The sequence below is a fragment of the Enhydra lutris genome, unplaced genomic scaffold (assembly GCF_002288905.1).
Source record: "Enhydra lutris kenyoni isolate GAN:26980312 unplaced genomic scaffold, ASM228890v2 scaffoldscaffold12, whole genome shotgun sequence".
NCBI classification, from domain to species: Eukaryota; Metazoa; Chordata; class Mammalia; order Carnivora; family Mustelidae; genus Enhydra; species Enhydra lutris.
In genome coordinates this window covers 54,014,679-54,038,151 of record NW_019154096.1, presented here as the reverse complement: position 1 = coordinate 54,038,151, position 23,473 = coordinate 54,014,679, and the positions used below count along the sequence as shown (strand labels likewise).

The 23,473-nt window shown below is 40.2% G+C and overlaps 1 protein-coding gene across 1 annotated transcript in view; it reads left to right on the top strand.

Moving 5' to 3' along the window:
- Positions 1 to 23,473, top strand: part of LOC111145330 (chromosome unknown C10orf76 homolog) — a 182,045-nt gene that overhangs the window by 99,406 nt on the left and 59,166 nt on the right. Inside the window, exon 23 of the mRNA XM_022500169.1 lies at positions 690 to 765. Within this exon, the coding sequence (XP_022355877.1) occupies positions 690 to 765 (76 nt within the window). The remainder of the gene's footprint in view (positions 1 to 689; positions 766 to 23,473) is intronic.

Below are 23,473 nucleotides of genomic sequence, written 5' to 3'. Positions count from 1 at the left end.
TTTGTCTCTTTTCTGAAATGGTATCAATACTATAATGTATGGTCCTGAAGCTCTTAGCTGACTGAGGTTGTTCTGTCTTTCCATCTTCTTTTCTTTTACTGCTGGGCGTGGAAAAGAGATAGAATTTGGTCAGAAAAGAGAAGGCTATTCCTCTTGATTCATGTTGCAGGTCACACAGTTATAGTAGCTAAAGCAGGTTATTCCTTGACTGAAACATGACTGTCCTCTGACAAGATAATTTGCCCTGTTTGACCCAGCTGAAACCTTTAGGAGAAAGATAAGTATGGAGCAGGAGGAGATACTTACTCAACCAGCCATGTCCACTAAATCAGCCATTAGAGCAATGATAAATGTGGCTGCCAGGTTAATCTTACCTTACCACCTCAATGCAGATTTTAAATGAATGTAAAAACTAAGCATGGAAACCTGTTAGTAGGGAGTAGATGGAGGGGAACCCAAGGCAAAGGAGTATTTTGATAGAAAGTGAAAAAAAGCTAGAGAAAAAAAATCCTGGTGAAGGTAGTTGAGAATAAGCCCTTATATTTTTCTCTAAGGTGAGGAAGTTTAAAATGAATGTTGTTGTAGGCTCTGGTTATTCTAATAAAGCTATTCTGAGATGTGTCTTTATTCCTCATTTTTGTGTTTTATACTGGGGGTCTAACAGATCTTTTTTCTTTTCTTCCTTATAGTCCTGAGGCTTTCTACCAATGCAGGCCAGTGGAAAGAAGCAGCTAGCAAGGTGACCCACGCATTGGTTAATATCAGGTAAGGAATACCTCTTTCAGCATTCCTTGGCTCATCCTGAGGTTTATTGTACCTTGCTGAGTGGAGTGTGTTGAACACCACTGATATTTTAAGCCCTGATGTCTGTAGGAGTGGAAGAAATGTCGTACTTGATCAAGAAAAGCAGGAGTGCATGAGACTTTCATATTGTCGTATTGAAATAGCTCACAGTGCTGTTCTGTGAATTTTCGTACCAAGACATGGTTGCAAGCCCTTTTCAGGCATCTTTGTTGCCAAAGTGTTTTCTGTGTATAGGCCATCTGAAAGCTTTTCTCTGAAATATTTTTTCCTGCCATTCTCTGTGAGTTCAGGGAATGATTCATGGGGATCTGGAACTTTGACGTTTTGCTTTACATGGCTCTTTCTATTTGCGGTAAACAGAGGCAAATGGAGCTCATGGGGCTAAGTTATTTTAGGTTCCTTATGAAACAGCAAAGCAATTACGGAGTGCTATATGTATTGGATAAAATTAAGTCAGACATGGAGTTTGGCTTAGGGTCTTGAGGAAATACCACACACCCACAGGAGTGAGTTGTTCATAAATGGAGAGAATGTGCTTTCAGTATCATGAAATACCAAGCTGACTTTCCTTACATTCCTCGTTCCCTTTGTGCCTATCATTTCCCATTTTCTCAACACTTATTAAATTGTTCTTGCAAACAATTGAAAAATTAAGGGGCGCCTGGGTGGCTCAATGGGTTAAGCTGCTGCCTTCGGCTCAGGTCATGATCTCAGGGTCCTGGGATCGAGCCCCGCATCGGGCTCTCTGCTCAGCAGGGAGCCTGCTTCCTCCTCTCTCTCTGCCTCCCTCTCTGCCTGCTTGTGATCTCTGTCTGTCAAATAAATAAATAAAAAAATCTAAAAAAAAACCCAAAAACAACAAAAAAAAACAATTGAAAAATTAACACTTGAGTAGAAGAGGCAAACCCAGCAGATGGGGAAACTTGATTTAGCTCCAGATATAAGCCTTGCCAGACATTCCCAGCAATGGTAATGCACATCTACAACTTGGTATAGATTCTGATGTGTGACAGGTCTGGGATTTAATGTTTATTTACATATCTTTCTTTTCTTTTCCTTTCTTTTTTATTTTTTCTTTCTCTCTCTCTCTCTCTCTCTTTTTTTTTTTTTTTTTTGAAGTAAAATGTCCTGTAGTGATTTACAGTGGCATTTGGCATGTCTGGGAACAAAAGAAGTGTGAAATGTGTATGTTGGGAGAGCTGGAATGAGAGGGCCTAGGGGTGAGATGCGCTAACAAGACTGCACTGAAGGTTAATCTGCCTTACTTGACCCCAGAGACATTTTGCTGCAAACATAGCTTTATAAATCTCACAAATGCATATCTGTACCTAGCAAATAAACCAGATACTGTAGTAAGGCCTCATGATAAATGTGATTTTCTATAAAAATCAGGGATTACAAACTGCCTTCTTCCAAATATCCCTTTGTGGCCCAAGGGCCGTATGACAAATGTGGGTGTTTGAAAGAAGCTCCAGATTCTGGGCTAGAGTTTGAAGTTCATATGGGTATAATTTATGTTGTGTTTATTTATTCATGTATTTACTTAGGCTTTCCAGGCAGCTCCTTTTCATCTGGGACCTGTTTCCTTGATCACATTCCTTTATGCTTGCTTTATCTCCTACTTTGTTGCTTTCCCTTTCGGTGGCTTCTGACTTGGCTGCTGTCCTTATTCTTCCCAAGGGCCATCAAACAGTTGATTTAAGCTTTTGGCCTATGCTTTTTGTGAATAGCCCGGAAAGGACTGGGCTGAACTTTGAGTGGATGCCTATAACTATGACCTCTTTCTTCTCTTTGCAAGTCTCCATCAGGCCTCTACCTTCATTTTTATTCCTCACATTTCTTTGATAAACTTGCTGCAGAGAATAATTAGCTCATCTTCACTGTCACTAATGAATTAGACTTGGAGTATATGTCAAAAGTATCAAAGGGCGCCTGGGTGGCTCAGTTCGTTAAGTAACTGCCTTCGGCTCAGGTCATGATCCTGGAGTCCCGGGATCGAGTCCCACATCGGGCTCCTAGCTCCACAGGGAGTCTGCTTCTCACTCTGACCTTCTCCCCTCTTATGCTCTCTCTCACTCTCTCTCTTTCAAATAAATAAAATCTTTAAAAAAAAATGTATCAAAGATCCAGTCAGTTTTCTCAAGAGATTACAGGAAAATGTGTTTGTCACTTACCACACTATGGCCAGATCAGGGCAAAATAGTGGTAATGCTAAGCCAGCTAAAAATTATTTTTCTTTCTTTATCTTTCTCCCTTTCTACCTTCCTTTCTTCCTTCCTTGCTTTCTTCTTTCTTTCTTTCTTTCTTTTTTTTTTTTTTTTTTTAAGATTTTACTATTTATTTGACAGAGACAAAGCGAGAGAGGAAACACAAGCAGGGGGTACTGGGAGAGGGAGAAGCAGGCTTCCCTCCAAGCAGGGAGCCCGATGCAGGGCTTGATCCCAGGACCCTGGGATCATGACCTGAGCCGAAGGCAGACACTTAATGACTGAGTCACCCAGGTGCTCCTTTTTTTCCTTTATGACACTTATTTCCCTTAATAAGTGCTAAGTTTTTTGCTCTTTTATATACTGTCTTCTTCAATATTCAAACTCCATAGAGTGTATCATAAGCTTTAAAAAAAAAATACTTTGTACCAATGAGAAAACAGAGTTTTAAAGATATTGTGAATTGCAGGAAATCCCACAGTTGTTGTCTGGCAAACCATAACACATACCCTCCCCAGTGTCTATTTTTAAGTTATCTCTGCACTCAACTTAGGGCTCAAACTCCCAACCCTAAGATCAAGAGCCACATGCTCCACTGACTAATCCAGCCAGACACCTGGACTGAGCCAGCCCAGCACCCCAGGGCTCCTTCTTCCATGTCATAATGGCTCCCATTAAGTTGCATCCAAGGCTACCATGGAGGTAAACAGAACACTCAGCATGATGTACTGAAAGGAGCATGGAAATTTTAGTTAGAGAAGCTGGATTTAAAATTTTTGTCTCGGGGTGCCTGGGTGGCTCAGTGGGTTAAAGCCTTTGCCTTTGGCTCCGGTCATGATCCCAGGGTCCTGGGATCGAGCCCTGCATCGGGCTCTCTGCTCAGCAGGGAGCCTGCTTCCCCCTCTCTGCCTGCCTCTCTGCCTACTTGTGATCCCTGTCTGTTATTAAATAAATAAAATCTTAAAAAAAATTTTTTTTGTCTCTACCACTCAATGTGTGACCTTGAGCAAGTTATTTAGCTTCTATGGACCTCTTTCCACTATCTATAAAATGAAGATCATGATGATTATCAATTCCTTCATGGGGAAATAGTTGTGAGAATTATATAACATATGTGACGGGACTTAGTGAACTATAAAATACTGGCCTGAAGCATAATGTATTTAAGAGTCATCCCTGTTGTAGTATGGGTCAGAATTTCCTTCCTTTTAAAGGCTGATTAATATCCCATTGTATGTATATGCCGTGTTTTTTTAAATCCATTCTTCCATTGATGAAATCCCAAGAGGGTTGCTACCACCTTTTGGTCATTGTGTTTTGGTTATTTGTACATGGGTGTACAAATATCTATCCAGTCTCTGCTTTCACTTCTCTTGGGCATATACCTAGAAGTGGAATTGGTGCATCATATGATAATTCTGTTTAGTTTTTTGAATGATTGCCATACTGTATTTAGGATTAGCATTTTGAGCCTTCCTTACAATGTTTCCTAAGTATGTCTTCATTTGTCCCTTCTATGAGAGTTAAGATGTTATCCTTAACCTTGAAAGATGTTTTGCTGTAGGTAGATTTCGATGCTTTGAATGAGGGTGGTACAGGGAGTTTCTTTTCTCAGAGTTGGTATTCTCTTAACTGAGGGTGAAAATGTGGTATGCCCAAGTCTGTATTCCACTCCAGCAGTAATGAGTGCTGCCTTACGCTCCTTCGTTTTTTTCTAAGAGCTTGTGTTGTGCATCCATGACACTACTAACTTTGGGTGGTTTAGAAAACAAGAAACTGTCAGAAAATTGGACCCATGGGTCTCCCAGGGACACTATGGGATTTTTTTTTTTTTTAAGATTTTTATTTATTTATTGATAGACAGAGACCACAAGTAGACAGAGAGAGAGGAGGAAGCAGGCTCCCCACTGAGTAGAGAGCCCGATGTGGGGCTTGATCCCAGGACCCTGAGATCATGACCTGAGCCGAAGGCAGAGGCTTTAACCCACTGAGCCACCCAGGCGCCCCTGGGGTGTTTAACTATTGGCCACCAAGCTTATTAATAAGGATAAAGTATACAAAGACTTAGAAGTAAAACTGTGATAGTGTGCAACACTTCCTTCTGTTGTTATAGAGATTATTGGTGCTGATCTCACAGCTGGAAAAGATTCTAAGGCAGAGTGAATGAACTCTTAGCCACCTCTCCTATAGTATGTTCTTTGATAACCCTGGAAAATGTTTGGGTTGCATGCGAAATTATCAGACATCTAACAGCTGAGAGGACCTCAAGGTGGTTTGGTGGTTGATGACAGGTACAAGTTAAGTCTTTGGGATCTTCTGGGATACAATATATCTAATGGCAGCCCTAACATAGTATCTTACCAGCAGGTGAAAGGCAGCGGAAAGGCTGCAGACTTTAATGTTCTTTGGAGTTTAGATTGTGACAGTGAAAATTCAAAGTGCTTCCACATGCTTGGAGGCCTAAATTTGCTCAAGTGTCAGTCTGTTTGCTTTTCACTTGTCTTTCATGGCTTAGTCATGCCAGTTCTTTAATTGTCAGAGTTATTTGTGTTTAAACAATTTGTCTCTTTCTTCCTGTTTGATCCTTCAGAGAGATTCTTAAAATGCAGCTGCTTAGAAGCTGCTGTTTTTTAAATTGAAGTATAGTCGACGTACAGTGTTCTGTCAGTTACAGGTGCACAGCGTAGCAGCTCAACAATTCTATCCATAGTGCAGTGCTCACCATGATAAGTGTAGTTACCATCTCTCACCATACATAGTTATTTCAGTATTATTGATTATATTCCCTATGCTGTACTTTTCATCTTTGCTTTTATTTTGTAACTGAACATTTGTACCTCTTAATCTGCTTCACCTATAACATCCATCCCCCTACCCACACCCACCTGGCAACCACCAGTTTGTTCTCTGTATTTATGAGTCTGTTTTTGTTTGTTTGCTTATTTGTTTTGGTTTTTGGATTTCATATGTAAGTGAAATCATATAGTATTTGTTTTTTTCTGACTTATTTCACTTAGCATAATACCCTCTAAGTTCATCTATGTTGTTGTCAGTGGCAAGAGCTCAGTCTTTTTTAATGGCTGAGTAATATTCCATTGTATGTGAATATATATGTATACATACCACAAATTTATCCATTTATCTCTTGATGGACACTTGGGTTGCCTCCATATCTTGGCCAATGTAAATAATACTGCAATAAACATAGGGACGTGAATGTTTTTCCAAATTAGTGTTTTTGAGAAACTATTTATTTTTAAGTAGCCTTCATGCCTAACGTGGGGCTTGAATTCACAACCATGAGATAAATGTACTGACTGAGCTAGCCAGGTGCCCCGAAACTGCTATTTTTATTGAAATACCTGATGTCATTAATGTAGAGGGCCCTGTTTTTGTTTCTTCCCATAGGTGAGTTGTTCCTTTGTTTTGCCACAAGAAAAATAAAATATTACATTAAAATTCTACTTTGTATAATTGTTACTTCAGCTGCCTTCAGAGATCAGCTGGTCCTGTAAGGGCCTATTTAGCCAGGGCAGCTCCATCCCGTTAAACAGTGATTTTGTTGTTTATGCAGTAAAACTTAAACTGACCCTACCCCTCCCCCCTCAGGGAACTTATTTAAAAGCAAGCCCGGGAAATCAGTCCCAGGTAACAAAGCCCAAATACAAGGGCGGGTCAGGCCAGGTGGAGACATCCAATCAGTGGGGCGCATACTGTCTCCCTAGCTACCAAGGAGTATGGGTCCCGTCTTTTGGGCGCCAATTCTGACCAAGGTGATAGGCTAGTTCAAATATCTACTAGGGTAAATTGTAATTCAATTGGCCACCCATGTGTGACCTAGCATGACTGCAGCTTTCTCTGTGTGTTCCAATCTCATTGGCCATCTGCATGTGGCCAGACCCAACCACATGGCCTTTGCTCTATAAAAGTTAGTCTGTAAGGCAGGGAGGGGTCGCCTCTTTGTTTTGTTTTAAGATTTTATTTATCTGTTTGACAGAGATCACAAGTAGGCAGAGAGGCAGGCAGAGAGAGAGAAGGAAGCAGGCTCCCCACTGAGCAGAGAGCCCAATGCGGGGCTTGATCCCAGGACCCTGAGACCATGCATGACCTGAGCCGAAGGCAGAGGCTTTAACCCACTGAGCCACCCAGGAGGGTTGCCTCTTTGTAAGAGACGGCCCCGACCAGTTGGTTTGACTGTGGGTTTGATTCTCGATGCTTGGCGCAAAATAAAGCTTTGCTTGACCTTCGCTTTCTATCAGTCTCGCTCCTTTGATCACGGACCTATCATTGGGGGACCTTTCAGTCCACAAAGGAAAAATACTCTGAGGGGCCAAATGCAGGACTGGAAGGAAAACATTTGGGAAGTTTTGCTTGGAGACTTCTATGCTAAATATTTCCTGCTACCACTTAGCAGGTTACCCTAGCGAGATCCTGTACTTTAGGAAGATGTCTGCTGACTATTAACCTAATTAGTCAAAAGAGAAGAAGAAAAATGTTAGACTAAAATCTGACCTTCTTCTAACCAAACAACTTTCAAGGTAAGTAATTTGAAGCCCTTAATGAATCTACTGAAGTTAACATCTTAATGCTTTTCACTTAATTAGCATTTTATTAGCACCAAGTTCACAATCCTATTCTCTGGTTGCTTACAGAAATAGTGGCTGAATCACTGCAAATAGGTTTTTTCCTGATCTGTAATTTTCTTAAGGTGGATAAAGTTTTAACTCTGTGACTAATATATTAAATTTTTCCTGTATTAGGAGTGCACTAAAGTTTAGTTTTTTTTTGGCAATGCCTTTTTATCCATTAGGCCTCCAAGGGTTGACAAGGGTGACTTTTTAGATAATTGCTGTGGTTAGTGACAAGCTTGGGGTTTGGAATGAGGTTTTAGTGCATTTCTTTCTAAGTGTCTTAATTGTTCACCTTGTAAGTTTGCCTCTTGTCCCTCTCTTTGCTCCACGATCTCTTTGTTTCAGTGCTCAAGTAGTCCTCCCCCACTTCCTGCTTATGTGCTTATGTAGCTGTTTTCCTTCATCCTAAAAAATACTCCCTCAAAAAAAAGGAGGGGGAGGAGGAGGAGGAGGAAAGCTTTAAATGTACACTCTGCTAGGGAGGCTGGGGAACAAGAATAGCTCTCAGCAGCCTCTGATAGGGGAGTTCATTGAGCATAGCACCCTTTGGAGCAGGCTGCATATAGAATTCTGAATGTCATGGAGAAAAAGCCCTCAGGCGGTAATCAGGGAGCGCACATTCACTGTTGATGGTTGCAATTAGGTTTGGAAAGGGAATGTGAGGTCTCAGCTAGGCAGAGTCCGTCCAAATCCGCTTGCCCATGAACCTGTTTAGGCTACAGAATTTGCCTTTGAGTCACAGTTCTTTTAGCAGAATGGATACTGGTGAGTTGAGAGGAGGAACAGTTTGACACCAGGCGCTTTAGCTGAAGGATGCAATGTAGTATAGTGAAAAATGTGGACCAAAGCAGTCAAATGACAGGAGCAGAGGCATTGGGCTGACGACTCTTGAATAGCAAGAAGTACATGAAAATAAGCTTCTAAACCAGTTGTCTGCTCAAAAGTGGCAGTCAGGCAGGCTCAGATTATCCCCTTGGTTAGAATTTATCAGTAATGACCTTTCTTCTGTTAAGCAGACCCTGCTGATCTCCCATTACAGAGAATAAAAAGCATTATGCAGATTAAAACAACGCACCAAAATGAGGCTGGTATAATATCGTTTCCCCAGTGACTGGGAGCATTACATATTATTCTAATAGTTGCTATTCTCTGATCTCTTAAGAGGACAGCTAGAAATAAAAAACCAAACACTGAATCCCATGTGGCTAATGGTCTGTTTTCCCCTAACTTGGTTTATGCTGCAGAGTGAGGTTTTGCGTTAGGTCATAGCTAGGTTTGGTGAACTACAGTACAGTAAAGAAGTTTTGGTTGAAGAGATCCAGATATTTGTAATGGAATATTAAGATTTTTAGTTGGGGCTGCTGTGATTTCAGGTGAGTGTGACTTTAGTTTTATATATTTCCCTCAATCTGAAATTCTCTTGGGGTCTTTTTCCGCTTTCCTTTTAAAAATTTTTTGACTTATCATCATCGTTATTATTTTAAAGATTTATTTATTGGAGGGGCGCCTGGGTGGCTCAGTGGGTTAAGGCCTCTGCCTTCAGCTCAGGTCATGATCCCAGGGTCCTGGGATCCAGCCCTGCATTGGGCTCTCTGCTCAGCGGGGAGCCTGCTTCCCTTCCTCTCTCTGCTTGCCTCTCTGCCTACCTGTGATCTCTTGTCTGTCAAATAAATAAATAAAATCTTAAAAAAAAAAAGATTTATTTATTGGAGAGAGAGAGCCCAAGAGAGTGTGGGAGGGGAAGGGACGGGAGAGGGAAAGAGAATCTAGAGCAGACTCGGTGCTGAGCACAGAGCCCAGTGCAGCGGCTGATCTCACAACCCTGGCACCCCCTCACTTTGCTTTTTTTTTTTTTTTTTTTTTTTAAGAAAATTGCAAGAAAATTTGCATAATATAAAATTTACTGATCTCACAACCCTGGCACCCCCTCACTTTGCTTTTTTTTAAAGAAAATTGCAAGAAAATTTGCATAATATAAAATTTACTATTTTAACCATTTTTAAATCTACAGTTCTATGACATTAAGTGCATCCATAGTGTTGTGCAGCCATCACCATGAGGCATCTTTTTCATATTCTTTAACTGAAATGAAACAGTAACTCCTTATTCTCTCCTCTTCTAGCCCCTGGCAGTTGCCATTCCACTTTCTGTGTTTGTGAGTTTGACTACTCTAGGAACATATTTATAAGAGGAATTAAACAATATTTGTCGTTCTGTGCCTGGCATATTTTACTTAGCATAATATCCTCAAGGTCCTTCCATGTTATATCATAATTTCCTTTTTTTTTTTTTTTTTTTAAGTGATCTCTACACGCAGCATGTGACTTGAACTCACAGTCCCAAGATCAAGAGTCCCATGCTCCACTGACTGAGCCAGCCAGGCACCCCTTCATCCCCCACTTTTTTAAAAAAGACTGAATAATATTCCATTGTATGTATACCACATTTATCATTTATCCAGTGATGGACCCTTGCATTGCTTCCACTTTTTGGCTATTATAAATAATGCTTCTATGAACATGGGTGTACAGATCTTTGAGAACCTGCTTTTTCTTTTTTTGGGTATATACCCAGAAGTGGAATTGCTGAATCATATGGTCATTTTATTTTTAATTTTGGGGGGAAATCACCATACCCTTTTCCATATCAGCTGCACCATTTTGCATTCCCACCAGTGTTGTGCAAGGATTCCAGTTTCTCATACCCTGGCTGATACTCGTTATTTTCTATTTTTTGGTAATAGCTATCCTAATGGGTATGAAGTGGTATTGAATTGCAGTTTTGACTTGCATTTCCATAATGACTAGTGGTATTGGTTATCTTTTTCATGTGTTTATTGGTTATTTGTCTATCTTCCTTGGAGAAATGTCTATTCCTGTCCTTTGCCAGTTCTTAAATTGGGTTGTTTGGCTGTTTTGTTGTTGAGTTCTAAGAATTTTTTATATATTCTGGATTCCAATCTCTTATGAAATACATGGTTTGGGCCCCATGGTGTAATGGTCAGCACTCTGGACTCTGAAATACATGGTTTGCAGATTTTTTTTTCGGTAGATTCCCTTTCATTCTGTTGATTGTGTCCTTTGAGTCATAAAAGTTTTTAATTTTGATGAAGTCCAGCTCATCTGTTTTTTTCTTTTGTTGACCATGCTTTTGGTGTCATATCCAAGCAATCATTGCCAATTCAAGTCCTGCAGCTTTCTCATGTTTCCTTTGAAGAGTTTTATAGTTTTAGCTCTTACATTTAGGTCTTTGATACATTTTAAGGAAAGTTTTATATATGGTGTAAGGTAAAGCTCCAAGTTCACTTTTTTGCATGTGTCTATCCCAGCACCCACTCTACTTTTTTGAGTTAACCACAGTTCTGATTTGTTAATTGAAATCAGGCTGAATTAACTGTTGAGTATAGAATTTGAGACTCCACATTTTTTCTGTATGTCCCTGTTCAGTTTTGTTTTTTAGGTTTGTTCATTGCTCTGTTTATTTAAGATATGGCACAACGTAGTGGTTAAGAGCAGGGACTCTATATAGAGTTTGGTTCTCTGAGTTTGAGTCTAAGCTCTACCACTTACTCTGGATACATTTTTAAACCACTCTTTGCTTTGAGTTTCCTCATGGAACATGGGTCATTGCTGAGATGATTAAATGACAATATATGTAAAGCACTCGGAATAGTACCTGGCACACAGTCAATATCTAGCACAGTCAGTGCTATGTAAGTGTTCATTATTATCATCTTTTTTTAAAAAAAATTGTTATTACTTTGCAAGTCTGGAGGTCTTACCAGCCTTGGTTCTGATGATCTGCATGGGACTTCATTCTAGAAAGCAACTCCCTTCCATATCCAGCGTTATTCAGTTCCCTTGGCTCTAGGTGGACCTAGAAGGGACAAGATTTAATAAAATCTTAAAAAAAAAAACTCATAAAAAAAAAGAAATTGTTTAGATTTTTTTTTTTTAAGATTTTATTTATTTGACAGAGAGAGAGCGATCACAAGTAGGCAGAGAGGCAGGCAAAGAGAGAGAGAGGGGAGGAAGCAGGCTCCCTGCGGAGCAGAGAGCCCAACTCAGGGCTTGATCCCAGGACCCTGGGATCATGACCTGAGCCGAAGGCAGAGGATTTAACCCACTGAGCCACCCAGGTGCCCCAGATTTTTTTTTTTAAGATTTTATTTATTTATTTGACAGAGATCATAAGCAGGCAGAGAGGCAGGCAGAGAGGGGGAAGCAGGCTCCCTGCTGAGCAGAGAGCCCGATGCAGGGCTCGATCCCAGAACCTTGGGATCCTGACCTGAGCTGAAGGCAGAGGCTTTTAACCACTGAGCCACCGAGGCGCCCCTGAAATTGTTTAGATTTATACTAAATTCCAGTGAGATATAGAAATAGCACTCTTATGTAGCTCTATCTAAACATACACATGCAACACTCACTATAGTAAACTTTATTTGCCAAAAAGCACACTAAAAAGGAGAATTTCATGTATTTCCTGAGAAGGTAAGGATGCATTAGAAACAGGATCCTAATTCTGTTCACTTTATCATCTCTGGAACTAAGACTAGGTAAGAGTGGGGGAAAAGTCTGTATTTAGAGTTTAGATATATTTTGTTTGTGAGAGATTTTCTCACATGTAGGTGTTAAACACAGCATTCTAGATCCTGCTCCATTCTTTGGTGAGCTACTAGCCTACAGCTCGAATGTGTAGAGAGCTCACTGGCTCTTGATGCTTCCATCTTGAACTTTTAACAAAGAAAGAGTATAGTGCAAAAGTAGCAGCACTAATTGGTATACACTTGTTTTGGAGGTATATAGCTTTGAGAGAAGGACACAGTACTTTGATGTGGAATGGATTAAGGAGTTGTTAGGTGTGTGCATTTATGTCTGGAGTCAGCGTTGGTTTGTGCAAAATATTCTTGTCCTGTGCCCCGTCTTTTGCATCTCATTTTCTCCCAGCAATGTAGGGTTTGCTGACTGTGGCCTATTTTTGTTGGCTCAGATAAGGGACTGTTTCTGGAGTGTGACTCCTAGGAGAAAAGAAGTCAGCCTTGAGCTCAGCCCTTTATCCTGAATCAAGCTATTGGTCTGTAAAATAGAAGTACCTGTTTAGTGAGTTCCAGGTGCATGCTCTGAGAGTGTCAGTTGAGGCCTCCCAGGTGTGGGTCCTCACCTTTTGTAAAGGCTAGGGTTTTATAGGATTGTAATAGCCAGCTGGAGAAAAATTGTAATGGTGAGTTAGTTGGAAGAGTTCTTATATATGTATCTGGTGACCTTTGAATGTTGTTTTAGAAAACGATCAGACAGTCTTTTTACTTGTTAATTATATTGATTTTTTTCTCTTAATGAATTATGTCAAGTACTTACTTGACCATTTTGGAGGTGGTTTGGAGGAACTATATTCGTGACTGAGCCAGTGATACTAGAATAGCTGCTTCTTGTGACTAGAGGTAATTAAGAGTCCTGGGCCCTGGGGCAGCTGGGTGGCTCAGTGAATTAAGCCTCTGCCTTTGGCTCAGGTCATGATCTCAGGGTCCTGGGATTGAGCCCTGCATTGGGCTCTCTGCTCCCTCCTCCGCCCCGGCCACTGCCCCTGCCTGCCTCTCTGCCTACTTGTGATCTCTGTCTGTCAAATAAATGGATAAAATCTTTTTTTTTTTTTTTAAGATTTCATTTATTTATATGACAGACAGAAATCACAAGTAAGCAGAGAGGCAAGTAGAGAGAGAGGGGGAAGCAGGCCTCCCGTCAAGCAGAGAGCCCGATGCGGGGCTTGATCCCAGGACCCTGGGATCATGACCTGAGCCGAAGGCAGAGGCTTTAATCCACTGAGCCACCCAGGTGCCCCTAAATGGATAAAATCTTAAAAAAAAAAAAAAAAGAGTCCTGGACCTTGAGGTAAGTTGAAAGGGCTTGATTCTGAGCAGACAGTTGCAGATGAAATTGCTGAGAGCACTGGAGAAGAAATGTATGATTGTCAGTTTCCTCCAGAATGTTCTAGCCCTTGGTCCCATATGTGTGAGTGAATGACCCCCAAATTATCTCCTTTTTAGGTTCTCAGTCTGACAACATTCTTTGTATTCATTCTGTTTCTCTAGATGTGTATCTACACAGCAAAGACCTTTGATTGCAGTTGTCCCACTAATAGTTAATTGGATCTCATACCTATAATTTTGTGGTGTGGTAAATTAGGTTTTTAAACTTAGCATTGACTTTTTTATAGGTACCTGAGATGAGTCATGTGATGTATGTCCTTTATTCTGCTAATCTTTTAGTCAGTAGGTCTCACCCTATGCGTTTTTCAGTTTTTTAATAGGTAAGCATCAAAAACCTGGGAAGAGACAGACTCAGAGAAAGAATGAGTGAGAGGAAGTGTGGTGTGTTTGTGTGAGATTGACTTGGGATCCTTTCTTTAGATGCCTGTGGTTTTGGGGTTCCTGAGTGGCTCAGTTGGCTAAGTGTCCGACTCTTGATTTTGGCTGAGGTAACGATCTCAGGACCCTGAGACTGAGCTTCGCGTCAGCCTCCCTGCTCAGCAAAAAGTCTGCTTTGTCCTTCTCCCTCTGCTCCTCCCCTTCTCTCAAATAAATAAACAAATAAAATCTTAAAAAAAAAAAGAAACACCGTCTGGTTTTAGGAGTGTTTCTTTATTCTTTTGTTTCTGTTACTGCTTCCTTGTCTTTACAACTCTTTCTAAATGCTAGGAGTTGAGAACCAAAGGGGCAGTCAAGGTGACATAGACTTGCTGCTTCTGTCTTAGTAGGTCAGGAAAAAAGGTATTTGACATATTTTATAGTAGGGTCATTGGGGTGGGAAGGGGCTAGAGTCTAGCAGTCCAAAGTCTATTATTGCTGGGCTTTTGCTTTTTCCCAGCCAGTTCTTCTCATCCTCTGGCTCTCTGGAGATGGCCTGCTTTTGCTGGTACAGCTGTCCTTGGTCCTTAAGGGATGTGCTGCTCCCTAATTATTACTGATCCCAGGGTAAGACAAAAAGTTTCATTTTCACCTGAGAAATGGTTGGTTTCTTTTTTCCTTCTTCAAAAGGAACTCTTGCTAGAAAGTATAGACACTTTATCATGACTTAGTTCACAAAATGCTGGTTTCTAATTGTAACTACTATAAATCCTAGCACAAATGGGATCAATAGGCATAATTCAGGTCCCTAATTTCTTTCTTTCCATCCCATATCTAGCACACTTAAAAAAGGAGTCTTTTTAAATTGTGGGCAGTTCTTTCTCTTATCTGTTAATTTTCCTTCTCCATTTTTTCTTTCCTAAAAGTCGGTCTGGAACTCTGGCCAATTAACTTAGGTTTTCTAACCACGTAGAACACAGTAGATTGTTAATCTACTAGTGGGTTGAGGAAGCCATTACTATGGGGTAGAAGTATATTATCCTGTCAGCAAACGTAATAGGCATCTCTTCAGCAGATGAAACTTTGGTTTTCTTTGAATGTTGTAAACAAAAAGAGGAGTGGCTCATAGGAGCATAATCGCTCTAAATTCTCAGATTTATACCAGAATGCCAGGTGCCATACCTCCTTTCTTCTACTGGACTTCAGTGTTGCAGATAGCAGTGCCAGGATCACAGAACCCTGAAAGCTGAAGGAGCTGAAGAGGCCATCTAATCAGGTCTCCTTCCCAAGTCATGTATCTTACTTGTTGGGGTCATATCCAACCTCTTCTTGAACACTTAGTGAAATAGTGCTTAATATTTTAGGCTATAGACTATTCAGTTTTTTAAATGATGAGAATTTTGGAGTACCTGGCTGACTCATTTGGTGGAACATTCAAGTCTTAATCTCAGGGTTGTAAATTCAAGACCCACATTGGGTGTAGAGATTAATTAAAAAAAAATCTTTTTTAAAATGATGAGAATCTCTTCCTTATGTTGGAATCTTCCTCTTTATAACCTGAACCTTCAGGTGCAACACCAAAAAAAAAAAAAAAAAAAGTACTCTCTGTTCTGTATACTAACTCCTTCAAAGCGCTAAAATGTATATTCCTACTCTTCTGTAGTATCCTCTCTTCCTTCAGTTGTTCATCATATGTCATGGTTTTAAAATCTTTGGCATACTGTGATTATCTTTTAGACATATTCTAACTTCTCAGTTTACCTCCTAAAGTATGGGATTAGGGCATGCCTCGTCCCAAATAAGCATTCAGTAAATGTTTATTGGATTGAATGTCACCTAGAACTGGATCCAGATATGCTTGGAGTAGTTTAGGTTAGTGGGAGACTATTAGCACCCAGGATCTGGACACATTGTATTTGCAGGCTCCAATTGCATTAGTTTTTCAGCAGCTGAATCGTGTTGCTGGTCCATTACAAGCTTAGGTCCCACTAAAACCTTGAACTCTATTTGAAGTGAACTGCTGTCAAGGTACCTCTTCACCCATCCTTAAATTATTAAGTTGGTAGTGGTGTTCGAGTGGTGGTTTACTGCTTTAAAGATCTATGTACTTGGGGCGCCTGGGGGGCTCAGTGGGTTAAAGCCTCTGCCTTCGGCTCAGGTCATGATCCCAGGGTCCTGCGATCGAGCCCTACATCGGGCTCTCTGCTCAGTGGGGAGCCTGCTTCTTCCTCTCTCTCTGCCTGCCTCTCCGCCTACTTGTGATCTCTGTCTGTCAAATAAATAAATAAAAAATCTTAAAAAAAAAAAAAAAGATTTATGTACTTGAGAGAGAGAGTGCGCACACATTCGTGCGCAGAGTGGGTAGAGGGGGAAGGAGAAGGACAAGCAGACTCCACGCTGAATGCGCAGAGCCCCATGCGGGGCTTGATTTCATGATTCTGAGATCATGACCTGAGCTGAAATCAGGAGTCAGATGCCAACACCTAACCAAGTGACTCACCCAGGCGCCCCTGTTTGTTTGTTTTAATGCTACCTGTTCATTATAGAAATTTTAAACAATGCAGAGAAGTGCAAAGAACAAAGTATAATCCTCTAAAATCTCACCATTCAGAGCTACTGTTACTGTGTCATGAATCTCCTGAACATCTCCATTTGATCTTTCCTTGAAACTAACCTAAATGAGATTGTAGCCTTATTAAATGTGTCTTGTTCATTGCAGCTCGTCACTCTAGTTTATCACGATATTTTTTGAGTCCTGATTATGTCATCCTATGTATTGGTTTTCTTTTGCAGCTTTGTATCATCAGCACATTTGATAAATATGCCTTCTAAATTTTTGTCCAGATGCTTTGATCTAATCCTGACTGCTACTGATTTGGTGGATGATTTGGGAATATTTTCTCCCCTTTCTGGGTTTTGGCTTGGTGCTCTTATATAAAATGGCCTCAAAGACTGGAATAAAACCTCCTTAAGAATCAACTGCAAAGCTCTTTGTAAAAAATAAATTTGTGAAGAAAAATCTGTAGGTGGGGAATCATCAGCCAGGGCCAGACTAGAAAAATAAAATCCTTTTATAGAAAAATCAGGGACGACAACCTTCATAGAATGGTTCAAATCTTCCTCTGTCCTCCTACTCTCCTAAAACCCCAGGAGAGGGATTTACCAGTTGAAATAAATAAATTAAGTTTTTAAAAAAGGAAGGGGAAGAAGAAGGAAAAAGATCGCAGCAAGCCTTATTTCTTTTTATACTAAGAAATTAGAACCTAACAGGTAGAGAACAATGAAGAGGCGGTTTGGAGTGAGGTCAGGTGGGAGGGCTTTACTGAGAAAGAAGATGCTCTTTACTGTTTCCTCTAGTAAGCTTGGTGGTCGCAGTAAAGGCTCTTCTGAGTTAGGGTCCACAGGGATAGAAAAGTGTGAAATTCACTGCTTCCTGCTATTTCTCCTCTAAACAAGCCTTGCCTTGTGCATTGCATTTCCCCTGGGTTCTTAAAGAAGGTGTGTGATCATCTAAAACTGAAACTGAGGCAGCGTTTTAAGCTGGCAATTAATGACATGGTAAGAATTTTTAGCTTCAGTACATTGATTGTTAAATGAATTGTGTCTGCATTTTACTGTCATTTTACTGTGATATCAGCCTAATTATAAATATAGTGTTACATAGTGGAAGATAATAATAAGCAGAATTAGGCACTCAGTGATCAGACTTCAGGAATTTCTAACACTGAAGAAAGATTTTCTCTTAAATTGTCTCTTGCTGTTCTTTTTATGTAGCTTTTGATTAATTTTACCTCGATTATACATTTCTCCCTGGGGCCCAGATATTATGCATGCTCTAGCAAAGTGGGCTCCTATTGTAAGAGGTTTAATGAGATTTTTTGTTCTAATTGGTTTCTATATAATTTCTTTTAAACCAATAACATGTGAGTGGGATGTCAAACACAGGGTGCGATAATGCATTTTCACTGCCCTGTATACCAATGAACATTAATTTTTCTCTCATTTGACATTATTTTCATATGATGAAAATTCTCAATCTTAAGGACGTTCCAGATACAGTTGGTTCTCATTCGTCTCTTCTCTCCTGCGTTTATGTTGGTGACACTGCTGAAAAGGCAGCAGGATTACCTACTTATAGTTGGAACTCAGTCTGGGTAGAAGGGAGTGGAAGATTTCTGACCAGAGTTTTGACTGTACATCATCTTCCTTATGGGATAATTTACTAGTTGGGATTTAGAGATGGATTAAAATCTGTTTCTTTTGCCCATTTAATCAGAATTAGTTTCCTACTTTTTTTTTTAATACTATTCTTTTTTAAAGATTTTATTTATTATTTATTTGACAGACAGAGATCACAAATAAGCAGAGAGAGAGGAAGGGAAGCAGGCTCACGGCCGAGCAGAGGGCCCGATGCGGGGCTCGATCCCAGGACCCTGAGATCATGACCTGAGCCAAAGGCAGAGGCTTTAACCCACTGAGCCACCCAGGCACCCCTAGTTTCCTACTTAAAAATATGTGAACTAGTCAATAAATTCTATAGAGTACGATATTAATGTATATTTATGATAAAGATTGATCCTAAAATGAGTATCCATGAGCCACTCACCTGGCTCATAAATAGAATGTTACCGTAAATAGACATAAACATAAATAAAATGTTACCAACTAACTGAAAACCTATCTTTGTTTCTTTTTAATTGTAGTATTAACTATGATAAAATGTGCAAAATCATAGGTGTGTAATTGGACTTTTTATATATGCATATACCTATGTAATATTGGATCAAGACTTAGAACGTTACCATCACTGCAAAAAGTCCCCAGAATTGTGCACTTTTCTGACTTCTCTGACCATTAATTAGTTTTTCCTGTTCTTGAGCTTCATATAAACAGAATCATGTAGTGGAACCTCTTTTGTGCCTATCTCCTTACATTCAATATAATCTTTTCGAATTTCATCCACTTTGTGTATATTAGTTATTCCTTTTTAAAAATAAATACTTTTATATTGTGGTTAGAAAGATATGAAATTTACCATCTTAACTGTTTGTAGGTATACAGTTTAGTAATGTTAAGTGTATTCACATTGTTCTACAACAGATCTCCAGAGCTTTTCATCTTGCAGAACTGAAATTGTGTACCCATTAAACAACAGCTCCCCCCAGCTCCCCCTCCCCCAAGTCCCTGGCAACCACCATTCTAGTTTCTGTTTCTTTGAATTTGACTACTTGAGATACCTTATATAACTGGAGTCGTATTTGTCTTTTTGTGATTGGTTTATTTCATTTAGCATAATGATCTCAAAGTTCGTTCATGTTGGAGCATGTGACAGGATTCCCTTCCTTTTTAAGGCTAAATAGCATTCCATGGTATGTATAAACCACATTCTGCTTATTTGTTTATCTGCTGGACACTTGGGTTGTTTCCACCTTTTGGCTGTTGTGAAAAATGCTGCTGTGAACATGGATGTGCAACTATCTAGTATCTAGTAGTTCATTCCTTTTTGTTGCTGAGCAGTATTTTATTATGTAAATAAACCACAGTTAATTTACTCATTCTTCCCATTTCTTCATCAGTTGAATTCTCTAAGCCTCTAGTTTAATCTTCTGTGCCACTTTCTCTCTCTCTTGCTCTCTTCCCTGTGTTTGCTTCCTTCACTGGCTCCCTCAACACCTGCAGAATAAAATCTAAGCTTTGGGTACACCTTGGTGGGTCAGTTGGTTAAGCATCTGCCTTGGCTCAGGTCATGATCTCAAAGGTCCTGGGATCTGCCCAAGTCAGGCTCCCCGCTCAGCAGAGAGTCCACTTCTCCCTTTCTATCTGCCCCTGACTTGTGCTCGCTTTCTCTCCCTCTCTCTCAAATAAATAAATAAAATCTTTTTAAAAAATTTAAGCTCTGTAGCATGGCATACGGTATCATTCTTTTTTTTAAAAAAAGACTTTAGAGAGAACACAATTGGGGGGGGTGGAGAGGGAGAGCAATGAGCAGACACCCTCCTGAGCGGGGAGCCTGATGCAGGGCTCCATCCCAGGACCCTGAGATCATGACCTGCGCCAAAGTCAGATGCTTAACTGACTGAGCCACCCAGGCGTCCCCAGTTCCATTCTTAATATGCTTTCTGGACTCTCTGTCTTCATTGCAGCTATGCCAGACCACCTTGAGTTCTCTGGACAAAACAGAGACACTTATAGTTCTCTGGACAAACTGTTTCATACTCTCGACCCTTTATATACATACACACATTTTCTCCCTGCCTTGGATGTTCTTCCCTAGCTTGTCGGCTTACCTCCTAAAGTAGTAACTATCTGCCTGTCTGTTTGCCTTCTTTATTATGTTGTGACCTCTTTGAAGACAGGCAGCAATCCAGGTCTAACTCAGTAACACAGTGCCTGTGTTCAGTGAATATCTGTTGAATATAGATCTATAGAGGTCTGCTCTCTTAGACAGGTGGGTATTCGGGAAACTAACTGGGCCTGAGCTGGAATGGGCTGGAAGTGACAGTACTTCAGTTACTGTTGGGCTGATGGAGGGAGCCCACAGCACAATTCAGAGACTGCATTTCAGAGAATCACTGAACAAAAATGTCAGATTCTCCAGAAGAGAAATGGACTGAAGGGCAGAGTGGAAGAGTTCAGAAAGAAGTTGTAGGTGTAAGCCAGGTATAATAAAGCAAAAAGGTTTGGAGAGGAAAGTAAGGGTTAAAATCTGGAGGAAAAGGCCCTGGGCCAAATAAGATATCTACAACAGCTTTTTTCAGTTGGGTGTACAGTCAGGGTGAAGTGTGAAAAGCCTGACTTTATCTGTACAGTTGAATAAGTATTGAATGCTTTCATGGGATCCAGCATTGGAGGTCAAGCAGGTCAGTAAAGAGAAAACCACTTTGATGCAGCCAGCAAATGTCTGGGACTCTGTCAAGTACTTTAACTTATAGGAGTTTGGTTAAAAAAAAAAAAAAAAAGAAGAAGAAGAAGAGAGAGAGAGAGAGAGAGAGTGCGAGAGAGCCCTTCAAGACTAGTACATAAAGGGGGAAAAAAAAGAGAGAGATGGGAATATTAAAGGAAAGACATACAAGTGCCATGATGAACTTCCTTGGCAAAGAAAAGGGCAGCTCTTCTAGTCTCAAATATAGCCAAGCAGAGAGGGTGGCTGGGAAGGAGGAGATATGAAGATAGTTTCTTGGACCTTCTTAGCTAGTGTATATCACTCTGTCTTTGAAAATTGAGGCCATTCAAAAAATCAGCTGTTGGTATTCTTCAAACTGGTGAAGCTGTTGGGGCCTAGGGAAAATGATCATTGTTTAAAGAAGGAAGGAAAGGAGGGAGGGAGGAAGGAAGGAAGGAAGGAGCAAGCCAAGATTTCTTTGAGTTAAATTTCCCTGTACTGATATATGTACCTGCCCCCCATCACCACCTTTTGCTTGTTCTGAGATGAACAGCTCTGTTTCCCCTGTTGTCAGTTATTGAGGATCCTGTCTTTGGGTTTTCAGAATATCCGTGACCCATAATTGTCACTCATAATGCTAAGTATTTTCTTTCGTGAATCATTTAGCAATTATTTATGGATTTCACTAAACTGACCTAGATTTAGAACTCTTACAGTGAAGACCTCCATGCCTATTGACATGTACTTCAGCCCATAACCCTTAGCTCTTTGGGTGCTCAGGGATTGTAATTTGATATGAAAAGCTCAGTGTTCTTTTTCACAAGAAATCAGTGTTCTACTAAAGCTGACAATTCATTGTCTCCTGGATAATTTCGAGTCAGGATAACAAATTAGAGTTTGGGATACATTACGGATGATAAATGTGACTTCCTTAAAGGGAAATCCATTTGTTTTGCTTAGTGTTTCTGTGATTAATTACTTGCCAGATTAAATTGCTCCATAAAAATGCATAGTATTTTATTCGATTGCTCTTCATGGTGATTAATTAGGCCATACTGTTGCTTTGTATGTTAATTATGCTGACATTTTTTTTCCTCTTCTCTAGTTTAATTAATACAGCATATATTTGAGAGATTGTTTTTGGGATGGGATACTATCTTAGGAAGAACAAAGCCCTGTGTAGCTTTTAGGCTCGTATTAGAGGGTAATACCTCAAGGTTTCTGTGTGCCCTCTGTTGATCCTTGTATGTATCTTTGACTTGCAGAAAGTACACTTAACTGCAAATGAGTCAGGAAAAGCTCTGTTTGGTTTTCCTGTAATTATTAAAGGTGAGATACTGAAGAGTCTTGGCTCAGTTGAAAAGTGATTAAGAACATAGAAGAGAAGCTCCTGGTGCAAGAGGTAAAATAAATGTAAAGCTGAATAGTAGTGTGTGGGGGAAGAAAGAGTTTGTTTCTTGGGGTGCTGCAGGGTGTCAGTGAGGAGATCAGGCATATTCAACATTTTTATTAATGATCTAGGGCTGAAAGTAAAAAACAATAACAAGAACAGAACTGTAATGAAATCTGTAAGTGATACTGGTTTGGAAATGTTCCTGTACCCAGGAGGGCTGAGAAGTGATAAAGATGGATCGTGAAGAGATGTATCAGAGAAACAGCATCAGAACTATTCTGTTGGGAAAATGCATTATCCGCTTTACCAAAATAGTGTACCTAGAACCAGGCAGATATTTTCAAAAGTAGATCTTCCAGCAGCGCACTCCTAGATATTTACCCAAGTGAAATGAAAACTTGGATTGAACAAATGTTTACAGTGGCTTTATCCATGCATTTTCTGAAAACTGGAAATGACCCAAATGACCCTCCACCGAAGATTGAATAAACAAACTGTTGTCCACCCATATAGTGAAATACCACTTAGCAATGAAAAGGAAAGAACTACTGATGCATGCAGCAACATGTATGGGTTCAGTTGGATTACGCAGTATGAAAGACACTTGACTGAAGGCTACATAGCAGGGTGCCTGGCTGGGTCAGTTGGTGGAGTGTGGAACTCTTGATCTCAGGATTGTGAATTTGAGCACTGCACTGGGTGTAGAGATTACTTAAAAATAAAATCTTGTTTATGGGATTGGGAGGGAGACAAACCATAAGTGACTCTTAATCTCACAAAACAAACTGAGGGTTGCTGGGGGGAGGGGGTTATGGACATTGGGGAGGGTATGTGCTATGGTGAATGCTGTGAAGTGTGTAAACCTGGTGATTCACAGACCTGTACCCCTGGGGATAAAAATATAGTATATGTTTATAAAAAAATAAAAAATAAATAGGTTAGGGCGCCTGGGTGGCTCAGTGGGTTAAAGCCTCTGCCTTCGGCTCAGGTCATGGTCCCAGGGTCCGCATCGGGCTCTCTGCTCAGCGGGGAGCCTGCTTCCCTTCCTCTCTCTCTGCCTGCCTCTCTGCCTACTTGTGATCTCTGTGTGTCAAATAAATAAATAAATAAATACATAAATACATAAATAAATAAATCTTTAAAAATACAGGTTAAAAAAATCTTTTTTTTTTTTTCAAAGATCTTATTTATTTATTTGACAGAAAGAGATCACAA